General features: G+C 45.4%; 1 protein-coding gene across 1 annotated transcript in view; it reads right to left on the bottom strand.

Moving 5' to 3' along the window:
- ift172 (intraflagellar transport 172) overlaps positions 1-23,523 on the bottom strand; it is an 86,850-nt gene that overhangs the window by 4,363 nt on the left and 58,964 nt on the right. The window contains exons 32-44 of the mRNA XM_084447306.1: positions 21,475-21,539; positions 20,366-20,546; positions 19,712-19,821; positions 12,054-12,183; positions 11,874-11,972; positions 10,850-10,959; positions 10,648-10,711; positions 10,398-10,484; positions 9,603-9,719; positions 7,225-7,335; positions 4,945-5,064; positions 4,299-4,394; positions 3,879-3,938 (exon numbers count right to left, since the gene is read on the bottom strand). Coding sequence (XP_084303432.1) covers positions 3,879-3,938; positions 4,299-4,394; positions 4,945-5,064; positions 7,225-7,335; positions 9,603-9,719; positions 10,398-10,484; positions 10,648-10,711; positions 10,850-10,959; positions 11,874-11,972; positions 12,054-12,183; positions 19,712-19,821; positions 20,366-20,546; positions 21,475-21,539 — 1,350 coding nt within the window. The remainder of the gene's footprint in view (positions 1-3,878; positions 3,939-4,298; positions 4,395-4,944; positions 5,065-7,224; positions 7,336-9,602; positions 9,720-10,397; positions 10,485-10,647; positions 10,712-10,849; positions 10,960-11,873; positions 11,973-12,053; positions 12,184-19,711; positions 19,822-20,365; positions 20,547-21,474; positions 21,540-23,523) is intronic.

The raw sequence follows: 23,523 nt of genomic DNA on the forward strand, positions 1-23,523 counted from the left end.
CTGTAGTGTGAGCAGTGTTTCCTGTGGAATAGATCTCTTGGTGTGGTGGTGCCAAGCTCAAGACCGCCAAAATAGGGAGGATTTCTATACCAAAGTGGGGGGTCTGGGGGGGGTAGACTTCCTGTATTCTGGTGACTTTTAAAGAATGAAAATAACAAAATCGTGATACATTTACTGAAAAATATACTGAATATACTCAAACAGCATGTTTAGCCTACATGAAATATGCTTTCTTTAATTTTGAGTTATGGGGTGAGAATAATAGAATGTTTTATTTAATAAAAATTCATGTTTGATGCCCATTGATGCTTAACTGCATACTCATTCTGTCTAAATCATCACTCTTTCTAATCTCTCATCTTCACTCTCTCCCGTCTACTTCCTTCTCCTCTCTCTTCTCCTGCTCTTCTCTCAACAACCTCTATCCTTTCCTCTCTCACCTGTCCCTCCACTCTGTGCTGGTCCTGTCTTCTCCTACAACAATCACCTTTTTTACATAGCTTACATAAATAATAGGCTAGATTAGGCTACGCTTAACTGATATTTCGTTGCATTTGCTGTTGCTTTGACTGGCACTTTTTAGGTGGCTGGAGGAACATTAACGCAAGCTAGCGTCGTTAAACTTTTGGTCCAGCCAGCCAAAAAGACGGTCGTTCAATCAGTCAGTCAGTCAGTCAGGGCAGCGTCTCTGATTCGCATGTTGTACTCACGCTTGTGGTGTGGGCCGTCTCATTGACAAATTATGCTTGCTGATTGACAGACAGCAGTGCGTAAGCTACGTAGATGGAGGCTCCGCTTCGGCTCAAACATAGGCTAGGCTACTGCATGTGTAGCTCCACGTCATGTTTCTTCTCTGTATTTTTTAGATAACATTAGATATTTATCACACTTCAACTATATTATTTACTTCGATGATCAGACAACTGCATGAGGCACTTAACCGATCAGTTTACTGGTCCAGGGGAAGCAATAGGCCTACCTGACTGCTCTCAACATCATTGGCAAGCAGCGAAGCTGCGCAGGCCACCATTGTTCTTGTACCTTTTCTTATTGGGGGCCAAGCAGCAAAGCTGCACAGGCCACCATTGTTCTTGTACCTTTTCTTATTATTCTTCATCTTCCTCTGTCATTGGAGTCTATGGCAGCCCATAGAACCGTATGGTAAAAAGTTGTGAACATTTGCACACTCATTTGGGACAGTCCCCTGAGTCTTTTCACCAAGACCCATGTACACAGCTCGAACCCTCTAGCGCCACCAACATGTCAAAGTTGGAGGTGCGTTTGTGCACACAACTTTTGACCTGTAAGCCCGATTTTCAAAAACGAGGTACTGTTGGATTCCTTGGCTCAAGCCGAGTTCAACGCACCCCATGACATAATTTTCAGCCACATTGGATTTCCCGCCATTTTGGATTTTGTGAAAAACACTTAAAATGTATCTCCTCCTAGGAATTTTCACCAATCTGCACGAAACGTGGTGGGTGTCATCTCTAGACCAATGTCTATAGGAATCTTAAAGGGATTTTCGATTCTCGAAAGCGTTCGCCCGCTACAGCCAATCGAATTTGGCGACCAAGCCGCTAAACAGGAAGTGTGGTCATATCTCAGCAAATTGTTAATGTATCAAAGCCACATTTGGAACACTCATCAGGGAAAGTCCCATGAAGCCTGTCAGCAAGTGTCATCCCGACAGCTCGAACCGTCTAGCGCCACCACCATGTCAAAGTTGGAAGTGCATTTAGGCACACACATTTTGACCTGTTGGACCAATTTTAAAAAATGAGGTACCGTTGGAATCCCTGGCTCATGCCGAGTTCATCACACCCTATGATGTCATTTTCCACCAATGGGATTTCCCACCATTTTGTATTTTGTGTAAATCACTTAAAATGTATCTTCTCTTAGGGATTTATACCAATCTACATGAAACTGGCTGTACACATTCTCTAGACCAATGTCCACGAAAGGATTACAGGGATTTTCGATTGTCGAAGGCGTTCACTCACTACAGCCAATCGAATTTGGCGTCCAAGCCACCAAACAGGAAGTGTGGTCATATGTCAATAACGTTTTGTTGTATCATAACCACATTTGGCACACTCGTCGGGGACGGTCCCGTGACCCCTGTCACCAAGTCAACACCTCGAACTCTCTAGCGCCACCAACCTGCCAAAGTTGGAAGTGCGTTTATTCTGAACCGTATGCCCGATTTTCAAAACTGCGGTAGGGATTCGAATGCGGCTATGGCGTGTTTCGCTTTTTGTCTTTGATGCGCTGGTCGCGCGTCCTGCTTGGCCCCCACATTGCTGCTTGCAGCTATATTTCTACTTTCTGTTCTTCTTCAAATATTGTCGGATGTCCATCTGGAGAATATATGCTTTTGGATCCGCCAGTTGTCATCAGCGAATGATAGGACCAAATAGGCCAGAGATGAGCAGGAGCTGCCGGCACTTCTTACTGGAACGTTATCTAGCTCTACGCTGTATGAGTCCACTTATTGATTACAAACATTCATAGATTTTAAACTGCTATGTACCCTATTAAAGGACAATGCTCGTTTTTGACAACCTGGACCTTATTTACGACATATTATAAGACGTTTGACTCACCGAGATCACTTTGGTGTAGTTCGGAGGCCTGTAGAAGACATGTAAAATCCAGCGCGAGCCAGTATATCCATGTAATGGCGGTGATCGGGGCAACGAGAATGCAGCTTCTAAAAATCTATTTTCTGCCGCGAAACGGTTGTTTTCATCAATCTTTCTGGATGAATCGCTAGTTGTGCTTACATAGAGCATAACTGTTGTGGTTTTCACATGCCATGATCTTTAGAAACGTCTTTCGAAACGAAATAGCTTCCTCACTTTCTCCAGCAGTAATGCGCACAGCGCGCAATCGTTGCTCCAGCACGCTGTGCGCATGCGTGCTGGAGCAAGTGAGGAAGTTATTTCGTGTCTAACGACGTTTCTAAAGATCATATTACAGAGGCATGGGAAATACCACAACAGGCCTATGCTCTCTATGTAAGCACAACTAGCGATTCATCCAGACAGATTGATGAAAACAACCGTTTCGCGGCAGAAAATAGATTTTTAGAAGCTGCATTCTCGTTGCCCCGATCACCGCCATTACATGGATATACTGGCTCGCGCTGGATTTTACATTTCTTCTACAGGCCTCCGAACTACACCACAGTGATCTCGGTGAGTCAAACGTCTTATAATATGTCCTAAATAAGGTCCAGGTTGTCAAAAACGAGCATTGTCCTTTAAGGAGTAGGCTAGGTACCGGCACATTTTGATCCAATTCAAACACTGATTAAACACTATTATTTTGTAACAGGTTCACTGAAGAAAACATCCCTTAAAGCACAAAAAAGTCTTTTGAAAGCGCTTTTAGGCAGAACTTTTTAGAAACTTACAGATTTTTAATTTAAGACTTTAATACAAATTATATAACGCCTCAAGCGCCTCGGTATTGCCACAGCACTCTCGTACCATTAATGACGTTAAAGAACGGCATCTCATGTATTATTGCTTAATTAAGACTATACAGTATATAGCCTAATTTGTATTATTATTTTTTGTATCAAATGTATGGTGTGGCGGCAAGGATTTTGCCATGGCGCCACGCCACGGCAAAACCTTACCAGCGGAAACATTGAGTGCGAGTCCGGCATAACTGACAGCTGAGAGAGGACAGTGTTAGGGACAGGAGTGCTATCTGACAGCTCAGAGAGGACAGTGTTAGGGACAGGAGTGCTATCTGACAGCTCAGAGAGGACAGTGTTAGGGACAGGAGTGCTATCTGACAGCCGAGAGAGGACAGTGTTAGGGACAGGAGTGCTATCTCACAGTTATCTCCTGTACTAGACTCACATCCGACAGATCCAGGAAATGGTTGAGGAAGATGAAGGCCATATTCTCCCGGCCAATCGCCTGTGTAGAAATAAACAAATACATGTGCACGCACGCACGCACGCATGCACGCACGCACGCACACACACACACACACACACACACACACACACACACTATCAGCATATTCAGAACCAACAACTTTCATAAGAAACTTTTATCATTATGAAAGAGGAGCTGAACACCTCAAGGCTAAGCAGGAGAGGGCAGAACTAAGCTACTAATTTCACCCATTGCCAAATTCAACATCTTTGTTACTTTAATTGAAGACAAAAAAAACATTTTGTGGGATATTAATCGGCCAAACGTGAAGGGCATTCAGTTCCAGTGTCTTTGACGGCCAATCAGATCCCAGACTAATGACCCCTGACCCTGCCTCACCCTGCAGGCCATCCCTGCCTCGTAGAAGGCCTTGTCAGCAGGAACCAGCTCTGTGTGGCGCAGCAGGGAGACAGACAGCTTGGCCACCACGCTGACCTGGGGGAGAGGACGGGAGGAGGAGAGAGGGGGGGGTAGGGGAGAGAAAGGGAAGACAGAGGGAAGGAGAGAGGAGGAAAGCAAAGGGGAGAGAAGAAGAGGAGATAAGAGAGGATACGAGAGAAGAGAGGCAGGAGGGTAGATGGAGGAGAGGGGAAGAGATAGGGGAGGGGAGAGAGGAGGAGAGACAGTGAGAAGAGACAGGAGGAGATAGGAGAGGGTGGGTAGAAAGAAGAGGTAAGGATGGTAGAGGAGAAAGGAGAAGGGAGTTAAGAGAGGAAAAGAAGGGAGTGTATCAGTCATGCCAGGGACTATGAGTTAATGCATCATGCACAACAAGCTGTGAACACTAACCCTAACCTACAACAGGCTGTGAACCCTAACCTTAACCCACAACAGGCTGTGAACCCTAACCTTAACCCACATCAGGCTGTGAACCCTAACCCACAATAGACTGTGCAGAATGAATAGGCTAGGGTTATCTGTGCAGGATGTGTAGGTTTGTGCGTGGAGTGCATGTGACCAGTGGATGCATGTATTGTGTTCATACCAGCTGGTCAACCCCTTTAGCAGCAGACCGCGTGGCGTAGTAGTGAGCCATCAGCAGCATCTGCTCAAACTCCTCGTGAGCAGGAGAGTTGGCCTCCGAGGACTTGGTCAGGTTCTCACACTGCAAAATATCAAGGCAGAGAGTCATGGACAAAATACAGTTGTTTTTGGTATGGCAGCTGGTCAGTCTGGCTGTGGTCTTCTCTCTTCTCTATATTGAGCTACATGGTTACAGTTATACAGTTATACTGTCAGATGGAGCATAGTCAACGTGCTAAACAGGGTTGGGAAGGTTACTTTTAAAAAGTAATCCCTTACAGTTACAAGTAACTTGTGAAAAATTGTAGTCAGTAACGTTATCCGATTACCACAATTTAAAAGTAAAGTAAGGGATTACTTTCAGTTACTTTTGGATTACTTTAAATAAAATGTACTGTGTATTTCACCAGATATAAAATGTACTGTGTATTTCACCAGAAATCCTACATTATTTATTATTTTTCTGTGTTCTAGAGCTGACAACATAGCTAAACAGCAGTTGCCCAGCGCCCGTCCAGTTAGAGCAAGTGTTAATGCCAAGAGGTTAGGGTGCGTGTCATCTTGCCTTGGCTAGTTAATTGCAGTCTGCAAAACACGACACTCGTTGCTAATGTAGCTAACGTTAGGTGTAAACGTCGGAGCCAGCTCTAAACTCCAACTCTAATGCATTTTAAGCAACTGTGATTGGCGCTATTCAGCTATACAGCTTGCCAGTGGACACACAGCCTTATATATTATGGATAAAGCACCCACTGACCAGTTTTCCCAGGCAGTTCGTTATAGCTCTTGAATAACACCGACAGGCACTATTGAGTGAAAATAATCTGAATGGGCGCTTGGGTCTGGTTTTCTGGTTGAACATTAGTGCTATACTGTAGAAGCCTACTGCTAGCTAATTTAGCTGTCAGTGGAAGTAAGGTTAACGTTAGCTACCCTAACGTTTGACATTAGCTAACGTTAACTTACCAGCAAATGTTTTTTCAGGTTGGACATTGAGACCTTGGCCGTCGAGGCAGGTGGCTGGGAGGCATAGTTTACACTGTGCTGTAATATTGTTGTGGTTCTGTGATAGGTAAATAAAAAAAATGCTGGTATTTCCAGGATTTTAATGCACATTGCGCTATTTCTGCCATGATGCCCGTGCTGCTCGCTGTCTGTCTGGCAGCTGTGGTCCAACGAGCACATCAGTGGGAATCTTGTTGGTGCGCTGCGCGCAATTGGTATTACTAGCCTACTTCTTTTTTTTTTTTTTTTTTTTTTAAACCTATTTTGTAAAACTGATGAGGAGGCGAGGGGTGATTGTAATCACGCCTGTAATCCCCGTTACTATGCAAATGTAACTGTAATCTAGATTACATATTTTTAATTGTACTGTAACGGATTACAGTTACTGTTTTTTTGTAATCTGATTACGTAACGGCGTTACATGTAATCCGATACTCCCCAACCCTGGTGCTAAATCATATACCTGTCCAGTTCTCATACAGGACAGAAGATACTAGGGCTAGGAGAGTACAGCAGTATTCTACTGTATTATACAGCATTATTATACTGTGATTATATAGTATTAGTGATTCAGTGTCTCTGAGCCCTCGTCATAAAATTCCCTCTGCCCCAGTCTAGTTCCAGTACCAGTCTGGTCCAATTCAGTTCTAGTTGCAGTACCAGTCTGGTCCAATTCAGTTCTGGTTCAATTCAGTTCTGGTCCCAGTACCAGTCTGGAGCAGTCCCAGTCCAGTTCAAGTTCCAGTACCAGTCTGGTCAGTCCAGTTCTAGTTCTAGTTCCAGTACCAGTCTGGTCCAATTCAGTTCTGGTTCCAGTACCAGTCTGGACCATCCCCAGCCCAGTTCTAGTTCCAGTACCAGTCAGGCCCAGTACAGTTCTAGTTCTAGTTCTAGTTCCAGTACCAGTCTGGCCCAGTTCTAGTTCTAGTTCCAATACCAGTCTGGCCAGTCCAGTTCTAGTTCTAGTTCTAGTTCTAGTTCCAGTACCAGTCTGGCCAGTCCAGTTCTAGTTCTAGTTCCAGTACCAGTCTGGTCAGTCCAGTTCTAGTTCTAGTTCCAGTACCAGTCTGGCCCAGTTCTAGTTCTAGTTCCAATACCTGTCTGGCCAGTCCAGTTCTAGTTCTAGTTCTAGTTCCAGTACCAGTCTGGCCAGTCCAGTTCTAGTTCTAGTTCCAGTACCAATCTGGCAAGTCCAGTTCTAGTTCTAGTTCCAGTACCAGTCTGGCCCAGTCCTCACCAGCAGCAGCAGCACATCTCTCAGGTCGGCCCACATGCGGTAGGACTCGGGCCCGTCCCGTCCCGGCAGGTTCAGAAGGTCCAGGAACATCCGCTTGTAGATGTTGAAGTTCTGAGGGGCAGAGGAGAAGGCTCAATGGTGACCAGCTGTAGTAGTGTCTACCCTCTAGCAGGGGGCAGTAGTGTCTACCCTCTAGCAGGGGGCATTAGTGTCTACCCTCTAGCAGGGGGCATTAGTGTCTACCCTCTAGCAGGGGGCAGTAGTGTCTACCCTCTACCAGGGGGCATTAGTGTCTACCCTCTAGCAGGGGGCAGTAGTGTTTACCGTCTAGCAGGGGGCAGTAGTCTCTACCCTCTAGCAGGGGGCAGTAGTGTCTACCCTCTAGTGGGGGGCAGTAGTGTCTACCCTCTAGCAGGGGGCAGTAGTGTTTACCCTCTAGCAGGGGGCAGTAGTCTCTACCCTCTAGCAGGGGGCAGTAGTGTCTACCCTCTAGCAGGGGGCAGTAGTGTCTACCCTCTAGTGGGGGGCAGTAGTGTCTACTAGGGGTGTAACGGTACATGTATTCGTACCGTATGGTACGGGGCTTTCGGTACGGTACAGTCATGTGCCGAGCGACCCGACAGATCATTCGAGCAGATCCCTTTCAGTAGACTGACGCAAAATATTTGTCACAGTTGGGCTGTTTCTTAATCGACTCTTGTGAAATAGCGCCACACTTTGAACCTTTCACTCTCTCTGCCATCGCTTCTGTCAATGTGAAAACGAGTCTCCTCGCATCACAGGCGTGTGTTTTTTTGGGGGGGGGGGGGGGGGCAGTGACGCAGCCTGAAAGGTATTGCTGTTTGTAAATAAAATTATATTAAAAAGATTGATTCAAGATAATTTTCAAAGAATAGAAAAGGAATCAGAGTAGTGCAGGCGCGCCGCTCCTGAACCGAACCGTACCGAGACGTCCGTACAGAGGTACGTACCGAACCGTGATGTTTTCGTACCGTTACACCCCTAGTGTCTACCCTCTAGCAGGGGGCAGTAGTGTTTACCCTCTAGCAGGGGGCAGTAGTGTTTACCCTCTAGCAGGGGGCAGTAGTGTCTTCCCTCTACCAGAGTGCAGTAGTGTCTACCCTCTAGCAGGGGGCAGTAGTTTCTACTAGGGCTGCTCGATTATGGCAAAAATCATAATCACGATTATTTTGATTGATATTGAGATCACGATTATTTAACACGATTATTCATTGAATTTAATTTCTTTTTTATCAAAAGTTTTAACATGTTCTTAACATATCAAATTATACATTGACTTTGATAACAATTAATTTATTAAATGTTGACTGGCTTTTCTTTTTAACAATGTTCTTTGGATTAGAGAAGTGGCAGAGAAGTGCCAAAACTGATAAATAAAGAAGTTTCAAAGCCACCACCACAGAAGAAGACTACCTCTGAAAAATAATTTCACTATGACAGAACGCGTCTAAATAAGTTATTTAATGGCAGCGCCGAGGCTTCAAAACCCAGCATTTGTTAAAATAGACCCTTTTGCTTAGGTAAGTGAAGTTTCATGTTTATCTGACCTCTGACCTAGCCGACACCGATTTATTTTGACGGCAAAGTGAATGGACCGGCAAAGGACTGTTGTCTGGCATGAGCGAGTGGAATGCGACAACGGGACTGAGAAGGGCTACTTTGAGGGGCAGCTACGACTGCGTAGCAAATTTTACACACCGTCTCAACTTGGTCCAAATCTGTCTCCGCAAACCCATAGTGTTTCCACACCACTGACTTGGTTTTAGCTCTCGTCCACCAGCGGCTCTCTTTCTGCTGCCATAATCTTCTTGTCGTGTTTTGTTCGAGAGGAGCATGCGTGCGCCTCGCTTGACAACTCGTCTCGCTCTGAACTAAAGTGTTTGTTTTGGGGCTTTGGGGGGTGGGGGAGGGGTCAAGCACAGTACAGCACAGTCTGCAGTGTAGGGTGCACTTGATTTGTGCAAAATCATTTTATGGCAATTATTTTGTTTTAATGATCGTTGACAGCCCAGATCTTAATCTAGATTAAAATCCGATTAATCGAGCAGCCCTAGTCTCTACCCTCTAGCAGAGGGCAGTAGTGTCTACCCTCTAGCGGGGGGCAGTAGTGTCTACCCTCTAGCGGGGGGCAGTAGTGTCTACCCTCTAGCGGAGGGCAGTAGTGTCTACCCTCTAGCAGAGGGCAGTAGTGTCTACCCTCTAGCAGAGGGCAGTAGTTTCTACCCTCTAGCAGAGGGCAGTAGTGTCTACACTCTAGCAGGGGGCAGTAGTGTCTACCCTCTAGCGGGGGGCAGTAGTGTCTACCCTCTAGTGGGGGGCAGTAGTGTGTGCCTCCTAAGAGAGAGCGGGGGGGGTACCTGAGGGTTGGCTGGTACTCCATACTGGGCATACAGGTTGAGGACCTTCTCTGCATCTCCCTCCTTGATCAAGTGGGTGGCAAACAGAGCCACATACTTGTGTAGGATCTTGAAATTCTACCAACATACAGAAAAGAGATAATGAATAGGATGGGTGAGGAGGGGGTAGATAGGGTGGGTGAGGGGTAGATAGGGTGAATGAGGGGTAGGTAGGGTGGGGTGGGGGAGATAGGTTGTGGGTAGGGGGTAGATAGGGTGGGTGAGGGGTAGATAGGGTGAATGAGGGGTAGGTAGGGTGGGGTAGGGATAGATAGGTTGTGGGTAGGGGGTAGATAGGGTGGGTGAGGGGTAGGTAGGGTGCGTGAGAGATGGATAGATAGGGTGGGGTAGGGGTACAGTAGATAGGGTAGGTGAGAGGTAGATAGGGCGGGGTAAGGGTAGATAGGTTGAGGTAGGGGTAGGTAGAGTGGGGTAGATAGGGTGGGGTAGGGGTAGATATGGTGGGGAAGGGGTAGATATGGTGGGATATGGTTAGGTACGGTGTGGTAGGGGTAGATAGGGTGTGGTAGGGGTAGATAGGGTGGGGTAGGGGCAGATAGGGTGGGGCAGGGATAGATACTAGGGTGGGGTAGGGGTAGATACGAGGGTGGGGTAGGGTTAGATGCTAGGGTGGGGTAGGGGTAAATAGGGTGGGGTAGGGGTAAATAGGGTGGGGTATGGGTAGATAATAGGGTGGGGTAGGGGTCGATACTAGGGTGGGGTAGGTGTAGGTAGGGTGGGGTAGGTGAGGGTTACCTGTTTGGAGGCGGTCTCTATGCACTTCTCCCACTGGCCTCTCTCAGCATACATGTCCAGAGCAGCAATCACATCCACTCCTACCAGCTACACATACACCCACATGCACGCACACACGCACGCACACGCACGCACGCACGCACGCACACACACACACACACACACACACTGTTTACTCTTTAGAACAATAGTGAGTAGCTGAGCAAATCTATTTTTTGAAACAGACTTCATTAGTGGCTACTACACTTACAGAGTCAGCTTTGCCTTGGTTCTTCAAGTGGTCTTTGTATCTCTGGTCCACATAACTTTCGTACCTGCAGAAATAGGCTGTTAAACGCAATAGATGCAGCAGCTAAAAGTTGTCAGGGTGACCAGAGTGGCAGGGGTGGCTGTGTGTGTGTGTGTGTGTGTGTGTGTGTGTGTGTGGGAGGGGGGTAGGGGGTGGAACTCACTTTGGATCTAGCTCCTTGGCCACCCTCTTAGCTTTATTCCATTCTTCCCCCTCAATGAAAGCATCAATGGCTTCTTTAAACAGGTCCATGTTCAGATACAGCTCAGCCGCCTGGAGTAGAGGTGGAGAGGAGAAGAGAGGAGAGGAGGGGAGAGCAGAGAGGAGAGGAGAGAGGAGGAGAGGATGGAAGAGGAGAGAGGAGTAGAGATGAGGACTGGATAATGGGTACACGCTAGGATTGGGTACCGAACACTTTTGTTAAGGGTACCGACGAAATTACATTGGTACTACCGAGTACCGATTCACGTAAAATCAGTCTGTGCCAAATTTCAGTACCTGAAAGCACATCTGGGTGAGAGTAGAGAAAGAGAGAGTGAGATTATGTCACACCTGCAGCTTGTTCAACAGGGTAATCGTTACTATTTCCATGCATTTCTTACTACCCAACTGGATAAAGCAACTCCCCTTCAGCGGGTATATAATCATATGGCACAAGACTGGCTGCACTTGTGACAAGGAGCATGGAAAGAGCAATATAAGGTGTTAAGAACACCCCACACCTTTTGTACAAAACCCTCTTAAGTAAAGATCGTCCGAGGCTAAGAAGCAATCTGGGAAACGTGTTTGCTTCTTACGGGAGCCTTAAGAAGGATCTAAGAAGCTTCTTAGCGCTAAGAAGCTTTTGGTAAACCCGGCCTTTGTCATTCATTTCTTTATTCTAACATCACAAAAATGTGTATGCTTAATTGTTTTACACCCCCCCCCCCCCTTCAAAATACAAGTATATACTAGTGATTGATAATTTTTTTAATCGGTTGACAGCACAATTTTATATATATAAAGATATATATATATATATATCTTTATTTATATTTATTATATTACACAACACATCAGTCATATTCTGGAAGGTATCTGAATGGAGAGGTAGTGAGCAAAATAAACCATTCACACTGCTTGAAAGACTGCGCTAACGCCACACTGAAATAGTGAAATGTAATTCCTTGTTAAGACTGTGGACTCACAGAGCTGTACTTGTGTAGCTGGGTGAGACGTGGTCCCAGGGTGTGGATGACCTCCACCGCTCGGTCCTGGCTCAGGAACTTGATGGACAGCTCCGCCGCCTGGGGCAGAGAAGCACTCATCAAACACTTCCTGGTTCATCAAGCACACTGTAAACTCAGCAGGGTCCTCTGCTGTTTTACCTTCATCCAGCACTTCTCCATCAAGGCCACATTGGAGGCATCCTTGACCTTGACGTAACACTCCACAGCTCGGGAGTACTCTCCCACCTGCTCCCACTCTCTGGCCTGCTCCACCATGCCCTCCACCCCGCTAGTACACACACACACACACACACACACACACACACACACATACACATACACACAAACATACATACACACACACACACACACACACACACACACACACACACACACACACACACACACACACACACACACACACACACACAGCACATGTTAGAGATTAGACTCTCCAAGACTGATTGAGGCTAAAACAGGCCTGAATTAATCTCAATGCGGGCCTGAAATGAAGACTGCAGGAATTATTTCATCTCTCTCTCTCTCTTTGTCTCTTTTATGTATCTCTCTCCCTCTCTTTTTTTTGTTGTGAAGTCATGAAAGCCAGGAAGGGTTTCTACTGTCTATTCAACCCTAACCCTATTCTGTTGCGTCTACTCTAACCTGATTGTGTGTCTGTTGTCATGGAATTTAACACACAGTCTCAAGACTATTCAGATTCATATCTTTTCTTTCCCCTGCAACCTCTAGTTTCAATCTCCCTGTTGTAATTGTAAACACCTCAACTCTCCCTCTTTGTAATTGTAAACACCTCAACTCTCCCTTTTGTAAATGTAAACACCTCCTATCCTCCTCTCTTTGTTTAAGTCAGAAAGGCCACACCTTATGTCCTTCCGCCCTGGCTCAGCCTTTGTCTATATTCAAAGTGATATTCAAAGTGAGTTTCATCCCACATTCATTTCTACCACTGTGTGATATCCGTCACCTCACGATGACGTGTAGACAACTCAGCCAATCAAATCCACATCCTTGCTTTGGGCAGATATAAGGAGGATCCAGCGAGCTCATGACTTACTTCTCCTGATAGAATCACTCTGTGTTTTTACTTTGAGGTCCGTTTGCAATCGTATTGTTTTCTTAATAAACCTGACTGAACATATTTTTGAGCGAACCCAGGCTTTGGCAAATACTTTCATTTTTATTCAACTACAATTGGCGACTTGAGGACGGGATCGACTGCCGTGAGATTCGCCGGGGTGGAAGCGAGGGACGCAGACGTGCGAAGCGGTAGCCGCTTTGGAAAGCTTCTCTCGTTGCGTCTATGCGCATTGGTTTTGGAGAAGCCCCGCCGTTGGTTTCACCCGGTTAAGCTCACGGTACGTTGAAAAACAATATCCTTTTATGCTTGTTATTTGCCTTGGGTTTTGGTTCAGCTTGTTGGTCTAGATTATTGAAAACAGAAAACCCCAGCGTGGGTATTTTTTAGTACGTATGAGTTAAAGTAACTATCTAAGGAGGTTGTGAGCAGCAATAGATATTTATATCGTATTGTCTTTTGACTTCATCCTTGTTTCGTTACGAGGGTATAAGCTGTTCAAGTGAGAGTTTGGTCTCGTGAATCTTGTTCCCCTGTAGTTGATGTACAATTTTAGGTTGTTTATCGGTTGCAGCTTAGAACGGGGTTTTTTGAGTTAAATACGCCAAAGAGTTGGCACAGAACAGGTTTCCCTTTGGCCGGTCGCGGGTGAGTTTAAACCGCGAGCACGTTGAGAGAGTTTTGCTCAATGGAGATGTAGCTACAGGAAGTGATTGAGAGTTTTGCAATCCGCGTTTCTGGTAGAGATTTGACCAAGGGGCTGTACAGTATTTGGTAGGATCTAGACATCCGGTCTAGCCTTGACCAAGTGTAGTGCAGTTCGAGCATGTTTGTGTGTTAAGTCGTATATTAGTCTTTTTTGGTCGTCTTTTGGTCGTTCTTTGTTTTGCGTTCCCGTGTGAGTCTGCTGTCTTCTTTCTTGTATGTGCACGGGATTGTTAGTCTGCTGTGTTTACTGTTTGAACTTCAGCTCTGTCTTGTATGTGTTGTTTAAGCGCTATATATATATATTTTTCAGGTAACAGTACTGTTTATTTTTTGCCGACACTGTTTTTAAGGGCCGTAAATCGTAACTGCTAGTGAGTAGTCTGAGAGACGTTCATCTCCGTGTTACGAAGGAGTGTGGGAGAGTATCTTTTGGTTTGTTTTTTTCGTAAGCGATTTGGTGCAAAATGGGTGCCGTTACTAGCTCGCCACTTGATATTCTCAAATTGTCTGGTCCGGCTAAAATTGTTGCGCTAAAATATTCTGCTAGTGCCTGTTGGCAGATTCAGCTATGGGCTAAGAATAGCAGTTTTCCGTCTCCATCTGGTACTCTTAGCGTTAAAGCCTTGGCCAACATTAGGGTTCAACTAGAAGCATTTGAGAAGACAAAGTTGGGTAAGAAAAGTGGAAATGCCATCGATTGGGCAGCGTTTAAAATTTGGGAGTCAGTAGCGCGGGAAGGGTTTTTGAAGTCAGAGAAAAGATACAATGAAGCTATACAGCCAACGGCGTCTCCGCCGCTTCCCCCATCGAATCACTCTGACCTAGACTTCTCTCCCTCGACTCGTTGCGCCGTGATCACACCTCCTAACAATGCCCCCGCCATTATTAGCCATGTCCCTTCTCTCTCTGCCGTATCCCCTCACAGTATTGCCTCTGCACCACACATGCAGGCGCCTCCGCAATACGAATTAAATGCGCCCCTTTCCCCCGACCGGAGCGTACCTCCAGGACCACCCTCTTCTCCCGTCCATTCTATAGCTCTGTCGACTAGATGTTATACAAAGCAAAAGCAGGACAGGAAGAAAGAATTGGCTAGAGCCATATCTGAGGCTAAGTTAAATTTGGAACAACTACAAATAGCTAGTAATAGTCTGGAGGAACCGCAACTCCTAGCCCCAATGGTACGATGCCCGAACCCTAATCCCCGACCGTCTCAAACAGATGATGAAGAGGGCCACGCGGCCTGGACCCCTGAAATCAGAGTGTATAGACCGTGGCGTTCAGACGAACTTCGTGATGTTGCTAAAACGTTGCCCGATCCAACCAAAGACATTGACGAGTTTGAAAATCTTTTTAACAGTTTAGTTCGTATGTATGAGCCTCACGCAGAGGAAATCGCCATGATCATGAGACAATGCCTTGGGTTGAAATGGGTGGATGTGAAACATCCGTTTGACATTGCATTGCCTTTTTCTCATGCAGATTTTGCTGACCAAAATACTGCTCTGTTGAACAGAATCAAAACTCGTTTCCCAAAGAAAATGGATTGGGACCGTATCACATATTGTAAACAACAATCCGATGAGCAGTTCGAGAAATTTTGGGAAAGACTGGAATCAGTCTTTGCGTCACACAGTGGCATGGACAAAGAGAATGCCGATTATAAGAAAATTCTAAAACAACAGTTGATGAATAACTCTCTCTCCTCTTTGTCTGACCAAGTTAGGATGTGTTGCCACACCTGGGAGTCAACTTCGCTCGAGGAAGTTGTTGACCATTTCCGGTATGCGGAGCGGCTTCGCGTTCACATTGAACAAAGGGAGGCGAAAGAACTTAAGTTAGGTACAGCCAAGTTACAAGCCGCTCAACTGGAACAGATAGAAAACCAGTCCGAGAGATCAGAGAGGGAACAACGACCACAGGGTCGTCACATGAACAGAAATAGCAGGCATAGTAACAGAATAAGCTACAGGAGGAAACCGAGGGAGGGAAACGAAAACAGAGACAAAACTGACGCGTGTTTTCATTGTGGTAAAACTGGTCACTGGATCAAAGACTGTCACATTTACAGCAGGCGAAAGGAGAGAAAGAATCCTGCAACCTGGGGTTCGGCGCCACCTGCTGGAATTTCCCTGAACAACCCACAGCAACAGTCATGACTAGGCCAGGAACAGACAGAGAGTTTTGCTGAGGGACCGTCAGATAGTACAGCTGTACAGGATAAAGAGAAGGTTGTTCATATTTGTCAATACCTTAATCTGCATACAACACCGTCCGAGCTTCCAGTAGTAACTTTAGAAGTTAATGGAGAGCAACTCATGTTTTTAGCTGACACCGGCGCACACTCATCAGTCCTAAGCTCCTCAAAAATTAATGTTGTTCCTAAACTAACAAATGAAGTTGCAAAAACCATTGGTGCAGCAGGTATTGAAAAATCTGAGAGAATGACTACGTCACTTCCTGTTGTGTTGGATGATGCTGAATTCCAACACCAATTTATCTATTCTCATTGTTGTCCTGTTAACCTAATGGGAAGAGATCTGCTGTGCAAACTAGGTTTTCAGATGTGCTGTGACTCAAATGGGGTCACCATTATCCGGCCTAAACAGGTAACACCACTGCGCGACCTCATGTTTATAGAACATATGACAAGTTGGACATATTCCTGGAACATTGAAAATAATGATCAGATGTCACTCCAACGTTCTAAGCTGTTCTCAAAAATTAACTCCTGTTATTCATATGACACCCCTCTCACACCACAGACTTCATTACACTGCACTGCAAATGTATCCCCACTACAACAAGATCATGATTTTGAGAAAGTCTGGTTACAACCACAAAGTAGTGAGGTTCTTGAATGTGCTATGCTGTATGTAGATCCTGACCATGCAGCTCTCTCTGTGTGTCTGACAGAGACACAGAAACAGCTGTATGATGAAAAACAAGGTGTCCCACACATTTCACTGGGTGTCTCTGAGTTTGTTACCAAGGAGGAGACAGGCATGTGGCTGCAGACGGCAATGGAAGCTACTGACTGGGTTGGAGATCCACACCAAGTAAGATACTCTCCAACAACAGGGAGTGAGGACCGCCATTCCTGAGGCTAAGGAGGGTTTCCTGCATCACATCTCTCCTGGGGATTGGGTCCTGGTCCGCGACCACAGACGAAAGAGCTGGAACTCGCCGAGGTGGCTCGGGCCGTACCAGGTTCTACTCACCACGCAGACAGCGGTCAAAGTAGCTGAGAGGACTTCGTGGATCCATGCAAGCCATTGCCGACGGGTCAAAGCAGCAGACGACGGTCCACCAGGGGATCGCCAACACCAGGAGATCAAGGATGCAGCTGAACCAGAGGGCTCAGAGGCCAAAACCATGGGCCATCACACTGTCCTCTCCTCTGACGAGGAATCGGAGGAAAAATGACCTTGCTGGTCACCTCCTTCTCATGATCGTTATGATGGCAACATGGAGAAACTCCACAGCCATGACCTCACAAGATGCACCACACACGCACACACACCTGCACACACTAACATTGAACATAACTGATTTCAAACAACGCGACATTGAAGTTGCGATCTAGAAGAGAAGACGCCTTGCATTCCCCAAATGACATTCTATTGCCCAAAAGAGAAGTGTCACCTAAATGACTGTTGGATATACACTGTGAACAAGAGTGACCTTGACAGCCACCGCCACACTCTCCTCTCCTCTGATGAGCAATCGGAGACTGACCTTGCCGGTCACCTCCTTCTTGTGGTTGTGGTATGACAACATGGACCGCACACACTGGAACCTACATTAAACATTCAGAGACGCACACATGGAAGCTATGTTCCATAGGACATCACATGCGATTATTCACAAGAGTGAATGATATTTGAAATAATCTGAAAAATATCATATTTGTTTACAAGAGTTACAATGGTTGAAACATGAGTTGATAAATAAGTTTGGGTTTTTCCTCTAAATTGACCAAGAGGTTTTTTGCCCTTCTTACACTGGTAACCATTTTTTTTTTTTGCCTTGTTAAATCAAGTTTTTTGGTGAATGGTTGTCCACTCTTAGACTATACATGTTTTTTTTACCTTGTTTCCTGTCAAATTTCTGAAACAAGGAGTTTTAAAGCGTAATTTGCATTTTTGTTCTTGCTCCACCTAGTGGAGAGATTACTTCCTTTCCACATGTATAGCATAGAGTTTTTGAAATTTGTGTTTATAATTGATTTTTTTATTTTTTTTATTTTTTTTGATTATGCTTATTTTATATCTGATGTATATATTTTATGTGGCTGTTCAGCCACAGATGAGGGAGTTGTCATGGAATTTAACACACAGTCTCAAGACTATTCAGATTTATATCTTTTCTTTCCCCTGCAACCTCTAGTTTCAATCTCGTTGTAATTGTAAACACCTCAACTCTCCCTCTTTGTAATTGTAAACACCTCAACTCTCCCTTTTGTAAATGTAAACACCTCCTATCCTCCTCTCTTTGTTTAAGTCAGAAAGGCCACACCTTATGTCCTTCCGCCCTGGCTCAGCCTTTGTCTATATTCAAAGTGATATTCAAAGTGAGTTTCATCCCACATTCATTTCTACCACTGTGTGATATCCGTCACCTCACGATGACGTGTAGACAACTCAGCCAATCAAATCCACATCCTTGCTTTGGGCAGATATAAGGAGGATCCAGCGAGCTCATGACTTACTTCTCCTGATAGAATCACTCTGTGTTTTTACTTTGAGGTCCGTTTGCAATCGTATTGTTTTCTTAATAAACCTGACTGAACATATTTTTGAGCGAACCCAGGCTTTGGCAAATACTTTCATTTTTATTCAACTACACTGTTCCAACTCTACTTTAGAGAGAGATGAGGGTGAGGGTTAGGGTGAGAATTAGAGAGATGAGGGTTAGAGAGAGATGAGGGTTAGAGAGAGATGAGGGTTAGAGAGAGATGAGGGCTAGAGAGATGAGGGTTAGAGAGAGATGAGGGTTAGAGAGATGTGGATTAGAGAGATGAGGGTGAGGGTTAGAGAGAGATGAGGGTTAGAGAGAGATGGGGATTAGAGAGATGAGGGTGAAGGCTAGAGAGAGGTGAGGGTTAGAGAGAGATGAGGGTAAGAGAGAGATGAGGGTGAGGGCTAGAGAGAGATGAGGGTTAGAGAGAGATGAGGGTTAGAGAGAGATGAGGGTTAGAGAGGGATGAGGGTAAGAGAGAGATGAGGGTGAGGGTTAGAGAGGGTGAGGGTTAGAGAGAGATGAGGGTGGGGGTAAGAGAGGGATGAGGGTTAGAGAATGATGAGGGTTAGAGAGGGATGAGGGTGAGGGCTATAGAGATGGGGGTTAGAGAGAGATGTGTTAGAGAGATATGACGGCTAGAGAGAGATGAGGGTGAGGGTTAATTTATATCAGTCGACAAGTGTCGTACGACAAATGTCTGTCCAAAGAAAAAAAATGTTGACCAACATTTAGCATTTATACTTCAAGTGTCCGATCACCTCCATGGTTTTTTGGAGACGCGTGGCTGATTGTCTCTATGACAACATCAAATTCGAGGCTGTTACATTGTTTACATTGCGCGAATGATGGCCGCTGTACCGGTGCCAGTATCTGATATAGACGAGATTATAGAGGAGGAGGAAGAGATTTTAAATTAGATTTTGTTGAGAGAGGAGGAAAAGAAAGAGAAGGTGGTCGGTTCGTAGTTTACCGGCACGCGCACTACAGCTGTTTAGCGCATCAGCTGTTCAGCCAAAACCAAAACAAGGAAGCCAAAGCATATCCATGGCAACGAACGTGCCTTCTATCTACTGTAGCTATCCAATCACAGCTGTGCGATGAAAGTGACGGCGCCTGTGAAATTATAAAGTTTGGTAGGTGCAAGACACCCCTGTCCGACACAAAAAACTGTCGACAGTGACATACTGTAATTTCTGTCTGTCGACACTCAAAAGTGTCGTACAATGAAGTATAAATTGGCCTTTAGGGTTGGGGTGAATGTCTCCCTCACCGGGAGCCCTTCCTGGTGGCCTCCGTCTCGTATTCCTCCTGAAGTAGAGAGAGCTTGTTGGGGAGGTACTCTTTACAGATCCGCATGGCATCACTCCACATCTCTGCGTCCTGACACATAAACAAACAAACAAACAACAATAACATCAACCAGCCTCCATCCCCTTTCTGTTTGATCTGTGATCACCACAAGCTACCCCTCTGTAGTTACACACTACACACACACAGAAAATACTGAGATGACTGGAACACTGACAGATAAAAAAAAATAAAGTTCCGTACACCAAATAGCTCCCGTTAAAAAGGATTTATTTTTTATTGCAAGTACAAAAGTAAAGTGACGTTTCGAGCACAAAGGCTCTTCCTCCAAACGTCACTTCACTTTTGCACTCGAGTTTGTGTTTCCAGCACCCAGCCTAACAGGTAGAGTGGATTGTTTGTCTTCTGTATATTTTTTACTGGAACACTGACAGCAACACTAGAACACCAATTCTCAGGATATAATCATTGTGGTTCTGATTCAGGATATAATCACTATGGTTCTGATTCCGGGAGTTTGTTTCAACATTTACAAGGTCCCTCTCTGATCTTACTCTGTAGTATTTAACGGGCAGGTTGGATTAGGGTTATGGTTAAGGTCCATTTCTGATCTTACTCTGTAGTATTTGACAGCCAGTTCGGGTCTCTGGGCCCTGAGGAGAAAGGCCTCGGCCTTCTGGAAGTCCTTCTGGTCGAAGCAAAACTTGGCCTGTCCCACTAGCACGTCACACACACTGTCTGGGTCGTGGGCCTCGGCCACACGCTGCGCACTGGCCCAGTCCTGGTTGTGGACGTACCTGTGGTCCAGGAGACAAGCAGGAATCAAACCTCTCTATTTAATATAGATGGCTAACCGAGGGTTAGGGTTATTGTTAGAGAGTTAGGTTTAACATTAGAGGGTTAGGGTTAATATTAGAGGGTTGGGGCAGACCTGAAACAGATGAAGCCTAGCCCTAAACTACAACATCTATAGGAGGTTTCCTTAGTTCTAGACTAGGTACATACAGTACACTCATGGAACTCCTCTATAGAGAGGTTCCTTAGTTCTGGACTAGGTAGAATCTGTGTCAGGGAGTGAACCCTCTATTGTATGTTAGGAACACATGAAGCTAATGTAAAGTGAGGGTGTTGACAGAGGAAAGGGCTATGTTCTACCAGGAGAGCCGAACACCCAGTCCCACTGTAACCTGCTTCAGCATCCCTCCAACCAAACCTGCCTCGGTGGTGTGTGTGTGTGTGTGTGTGTTTGTGTCGAGTGAGGGACAACTATTGTAATTCCTACACTGTTCAGGTTCACCTGATTTGGATGTAAATACCCTCAAATTAAAGCTGAAAGTCTGCTCTTAAAGCACATATTGAATGTTTCATTTCAAATCCATTGTGGTGGTGTACAGAGCCAAAATGATGAAAATTGTATCAATGTCCAAATATTTATGAACCTAACTGTGTATCACTGCTAACTATGCTAGCCCTCCAACTCCTCCCCTATCTACTCACATCACAGCTAACAATGCTAGCCCTCCAACTCCTCCCCTATCTACTGACATCACTGCTAACTATGCTAGCCCTCCAACTCCTCCCCTAGCTACTCACATCACTGCTAACTATGCTAGTCCTCCAACTCCTCCCCCATCTACTCACATCACTGCTAACTATGCTAGCCCTCCAACCCCTCCCCTATCTACTCACATCACTGCTAACTATGCCAGCCCTCCAGCTACTCACATCAGCACCGCCTCCTTCGGCTTCCCAGCTTTGATGAACTCCGTCTCGGCATCGCTGAACTTGTCCTTGAAATGGAAACATCATGGGGCAGGGCTCAGGTCTGGGCAAAGGGCCATTAATAATACACTCATGACATTTCATGTCTGGAGAGAGAGTGAGGGCAGGAGTGACAGTAAGCCGGAACGGTTCGGTACGGTGTACCGGTAAAAGAGAGCCGGTATGCACCTGTACACTACTGGGAAAATTGTTGATTTTTTTTTAGGGGATGCAACAGAGCCTGTCACAGAGCCGGCTACAACCCGCATTGCTAACAAGAAAACACAGCTGCTCACAGCTGCCTACTTTATTATTATGAATTGCTATTAAATTGTGTTTGTGCCCACTGCCCAGCCAGCACAAGACCGCGGTTTCTGGTCTATGCTGGAGACAAGCTGCTCTCAAAAACTGCCTGGCTAACGTAGCTGGTCGCTAATGTCAACCTCTGCAGCAGTGTTTACTAGCCCCACCAATCTTCAGTGAGCTAATGGATTGTGGGGGAGACGGTGCTTCTAATGTTAGCAGGTGCTGTTGCATTTACATTTTTTGCCGGTCTGTCACAGGTGTTGGGCTGAATTCGCTAGTTCGATTGATAGATGGATGGATGGATTTCACGTCCAAAATATTGTGCAAGTATTGTGTAGGCCTGTATGTAAGAGATGAATGGTTGTAACCATGAACTCAGCCAGGTAGATAATCAGCATTTATCACCAGCCTCAATTTATTTGATTACTCTCGCGTGAGGACTTTCCTCTACGTGTGGTCATTCATTTAAACCACCATCTCATCTAGGCTACTTCGTATTGCTGCATTTTTACCTTTATGCTTTCATGTTTTTAGAGCACAATCAACATTTTCCAGGATTCCAAATTAAGTCCATCCATTCATCGAACTTTGTCCTGAGCGCAGCACGCTCTCCAATGAGCGGTCCATGTAGCCTTCTGTAACCAACAGTTACATTTCCATCTCCGTTTGCGTTCCATGGCTGGTGCGCAATTCCCCTTGTTATGCTTAAATTATGCTAACCAGCAAGTTCCCAAGCAAGACTGGCTTTATCCAAAGCGACAGTAGTATCACTCTACTCGCCAGAATAGCACAAGTGGACCTCCTTTCTAAACAAATTCCCTATTAATTCGATTAGGAATTAGGGAAATAAGAGAAATTAGATTAGAAAATCATCATTTCTGATCATTGACTCAAACAAACCAATGCGTTGTTCAATGATTATATAGATCTGATAAAAGGCCTGTTTTCCCATATGTGCAGTGAGGTTTAAAATAGTAGGCCTATTCATCTCTTGAAGGTGATGTTACAGAGTGACAACATGCGGGACATGGAGAAATGTCGGTGTATTTGTAAAAACATTCACACACCCTAATATTTATTCACAAGTAGGCCTACAAACTTCTGCGTCATTAATGATATAAACCTGTTCAATACGTCTCGTCATATTCAAGTCTTGTCTCTGCAAAGCAATTATTCCAGAATGAGTTTAAAATGATTAAAAGAGTTAGAGAGGAGTTTGAGAACAAGGTAAGTTCATCTAATGTGCCAGACAAGGCTACAGCAATGGTTCAATGAGTAGTATTACTTCTCCCTCTATGGGCATGCGAGTGGTGATGCGGAATGCCGCAGTTGGTGCTTTGAGATCCCGCTGAGATCCTGCGGGTAAGATTACTACCCCCAAGGGCTCACTACTGTACTAAACTCCCTAGTGCCTCTCTCTCTCCCTCCTATCTTCTAACCAGGTCCAGTGGATGCCCCACTGTCACCAGCAGACCTCCCGGAGTCCGATAGATACCCCCGTGTCTGCTGTGGATGTCGTAGCATGTCCGTAGAATGTTCTCTCTCCAATGATGCTTTTAGCCTCTCTTACTCTGAAATGTAATTTAATGTAATGTATTGCTTTATAAATGTTCTTAGCCGGTAGACAAACATACTCCTGGAGCTTGCTCGATCGCCTTGTTGAGAGGGGTCAGGGAAGAATTTTTACAGCTCACTTATCTGGCCCCC

Source organism: Borostomias antarcticus, assembly GCF_949987555.1.
Source record: "Borostomias antarcticus genome assembly, chromosome: 12".
Classification (NCBI taxonomy): domain Eukaryota; kingdom Metazoa; phylum Chordata; class Actinopteri; order Stomiiformes; family Stomiidae; genus Borostomias; species Borostomias antarcticus.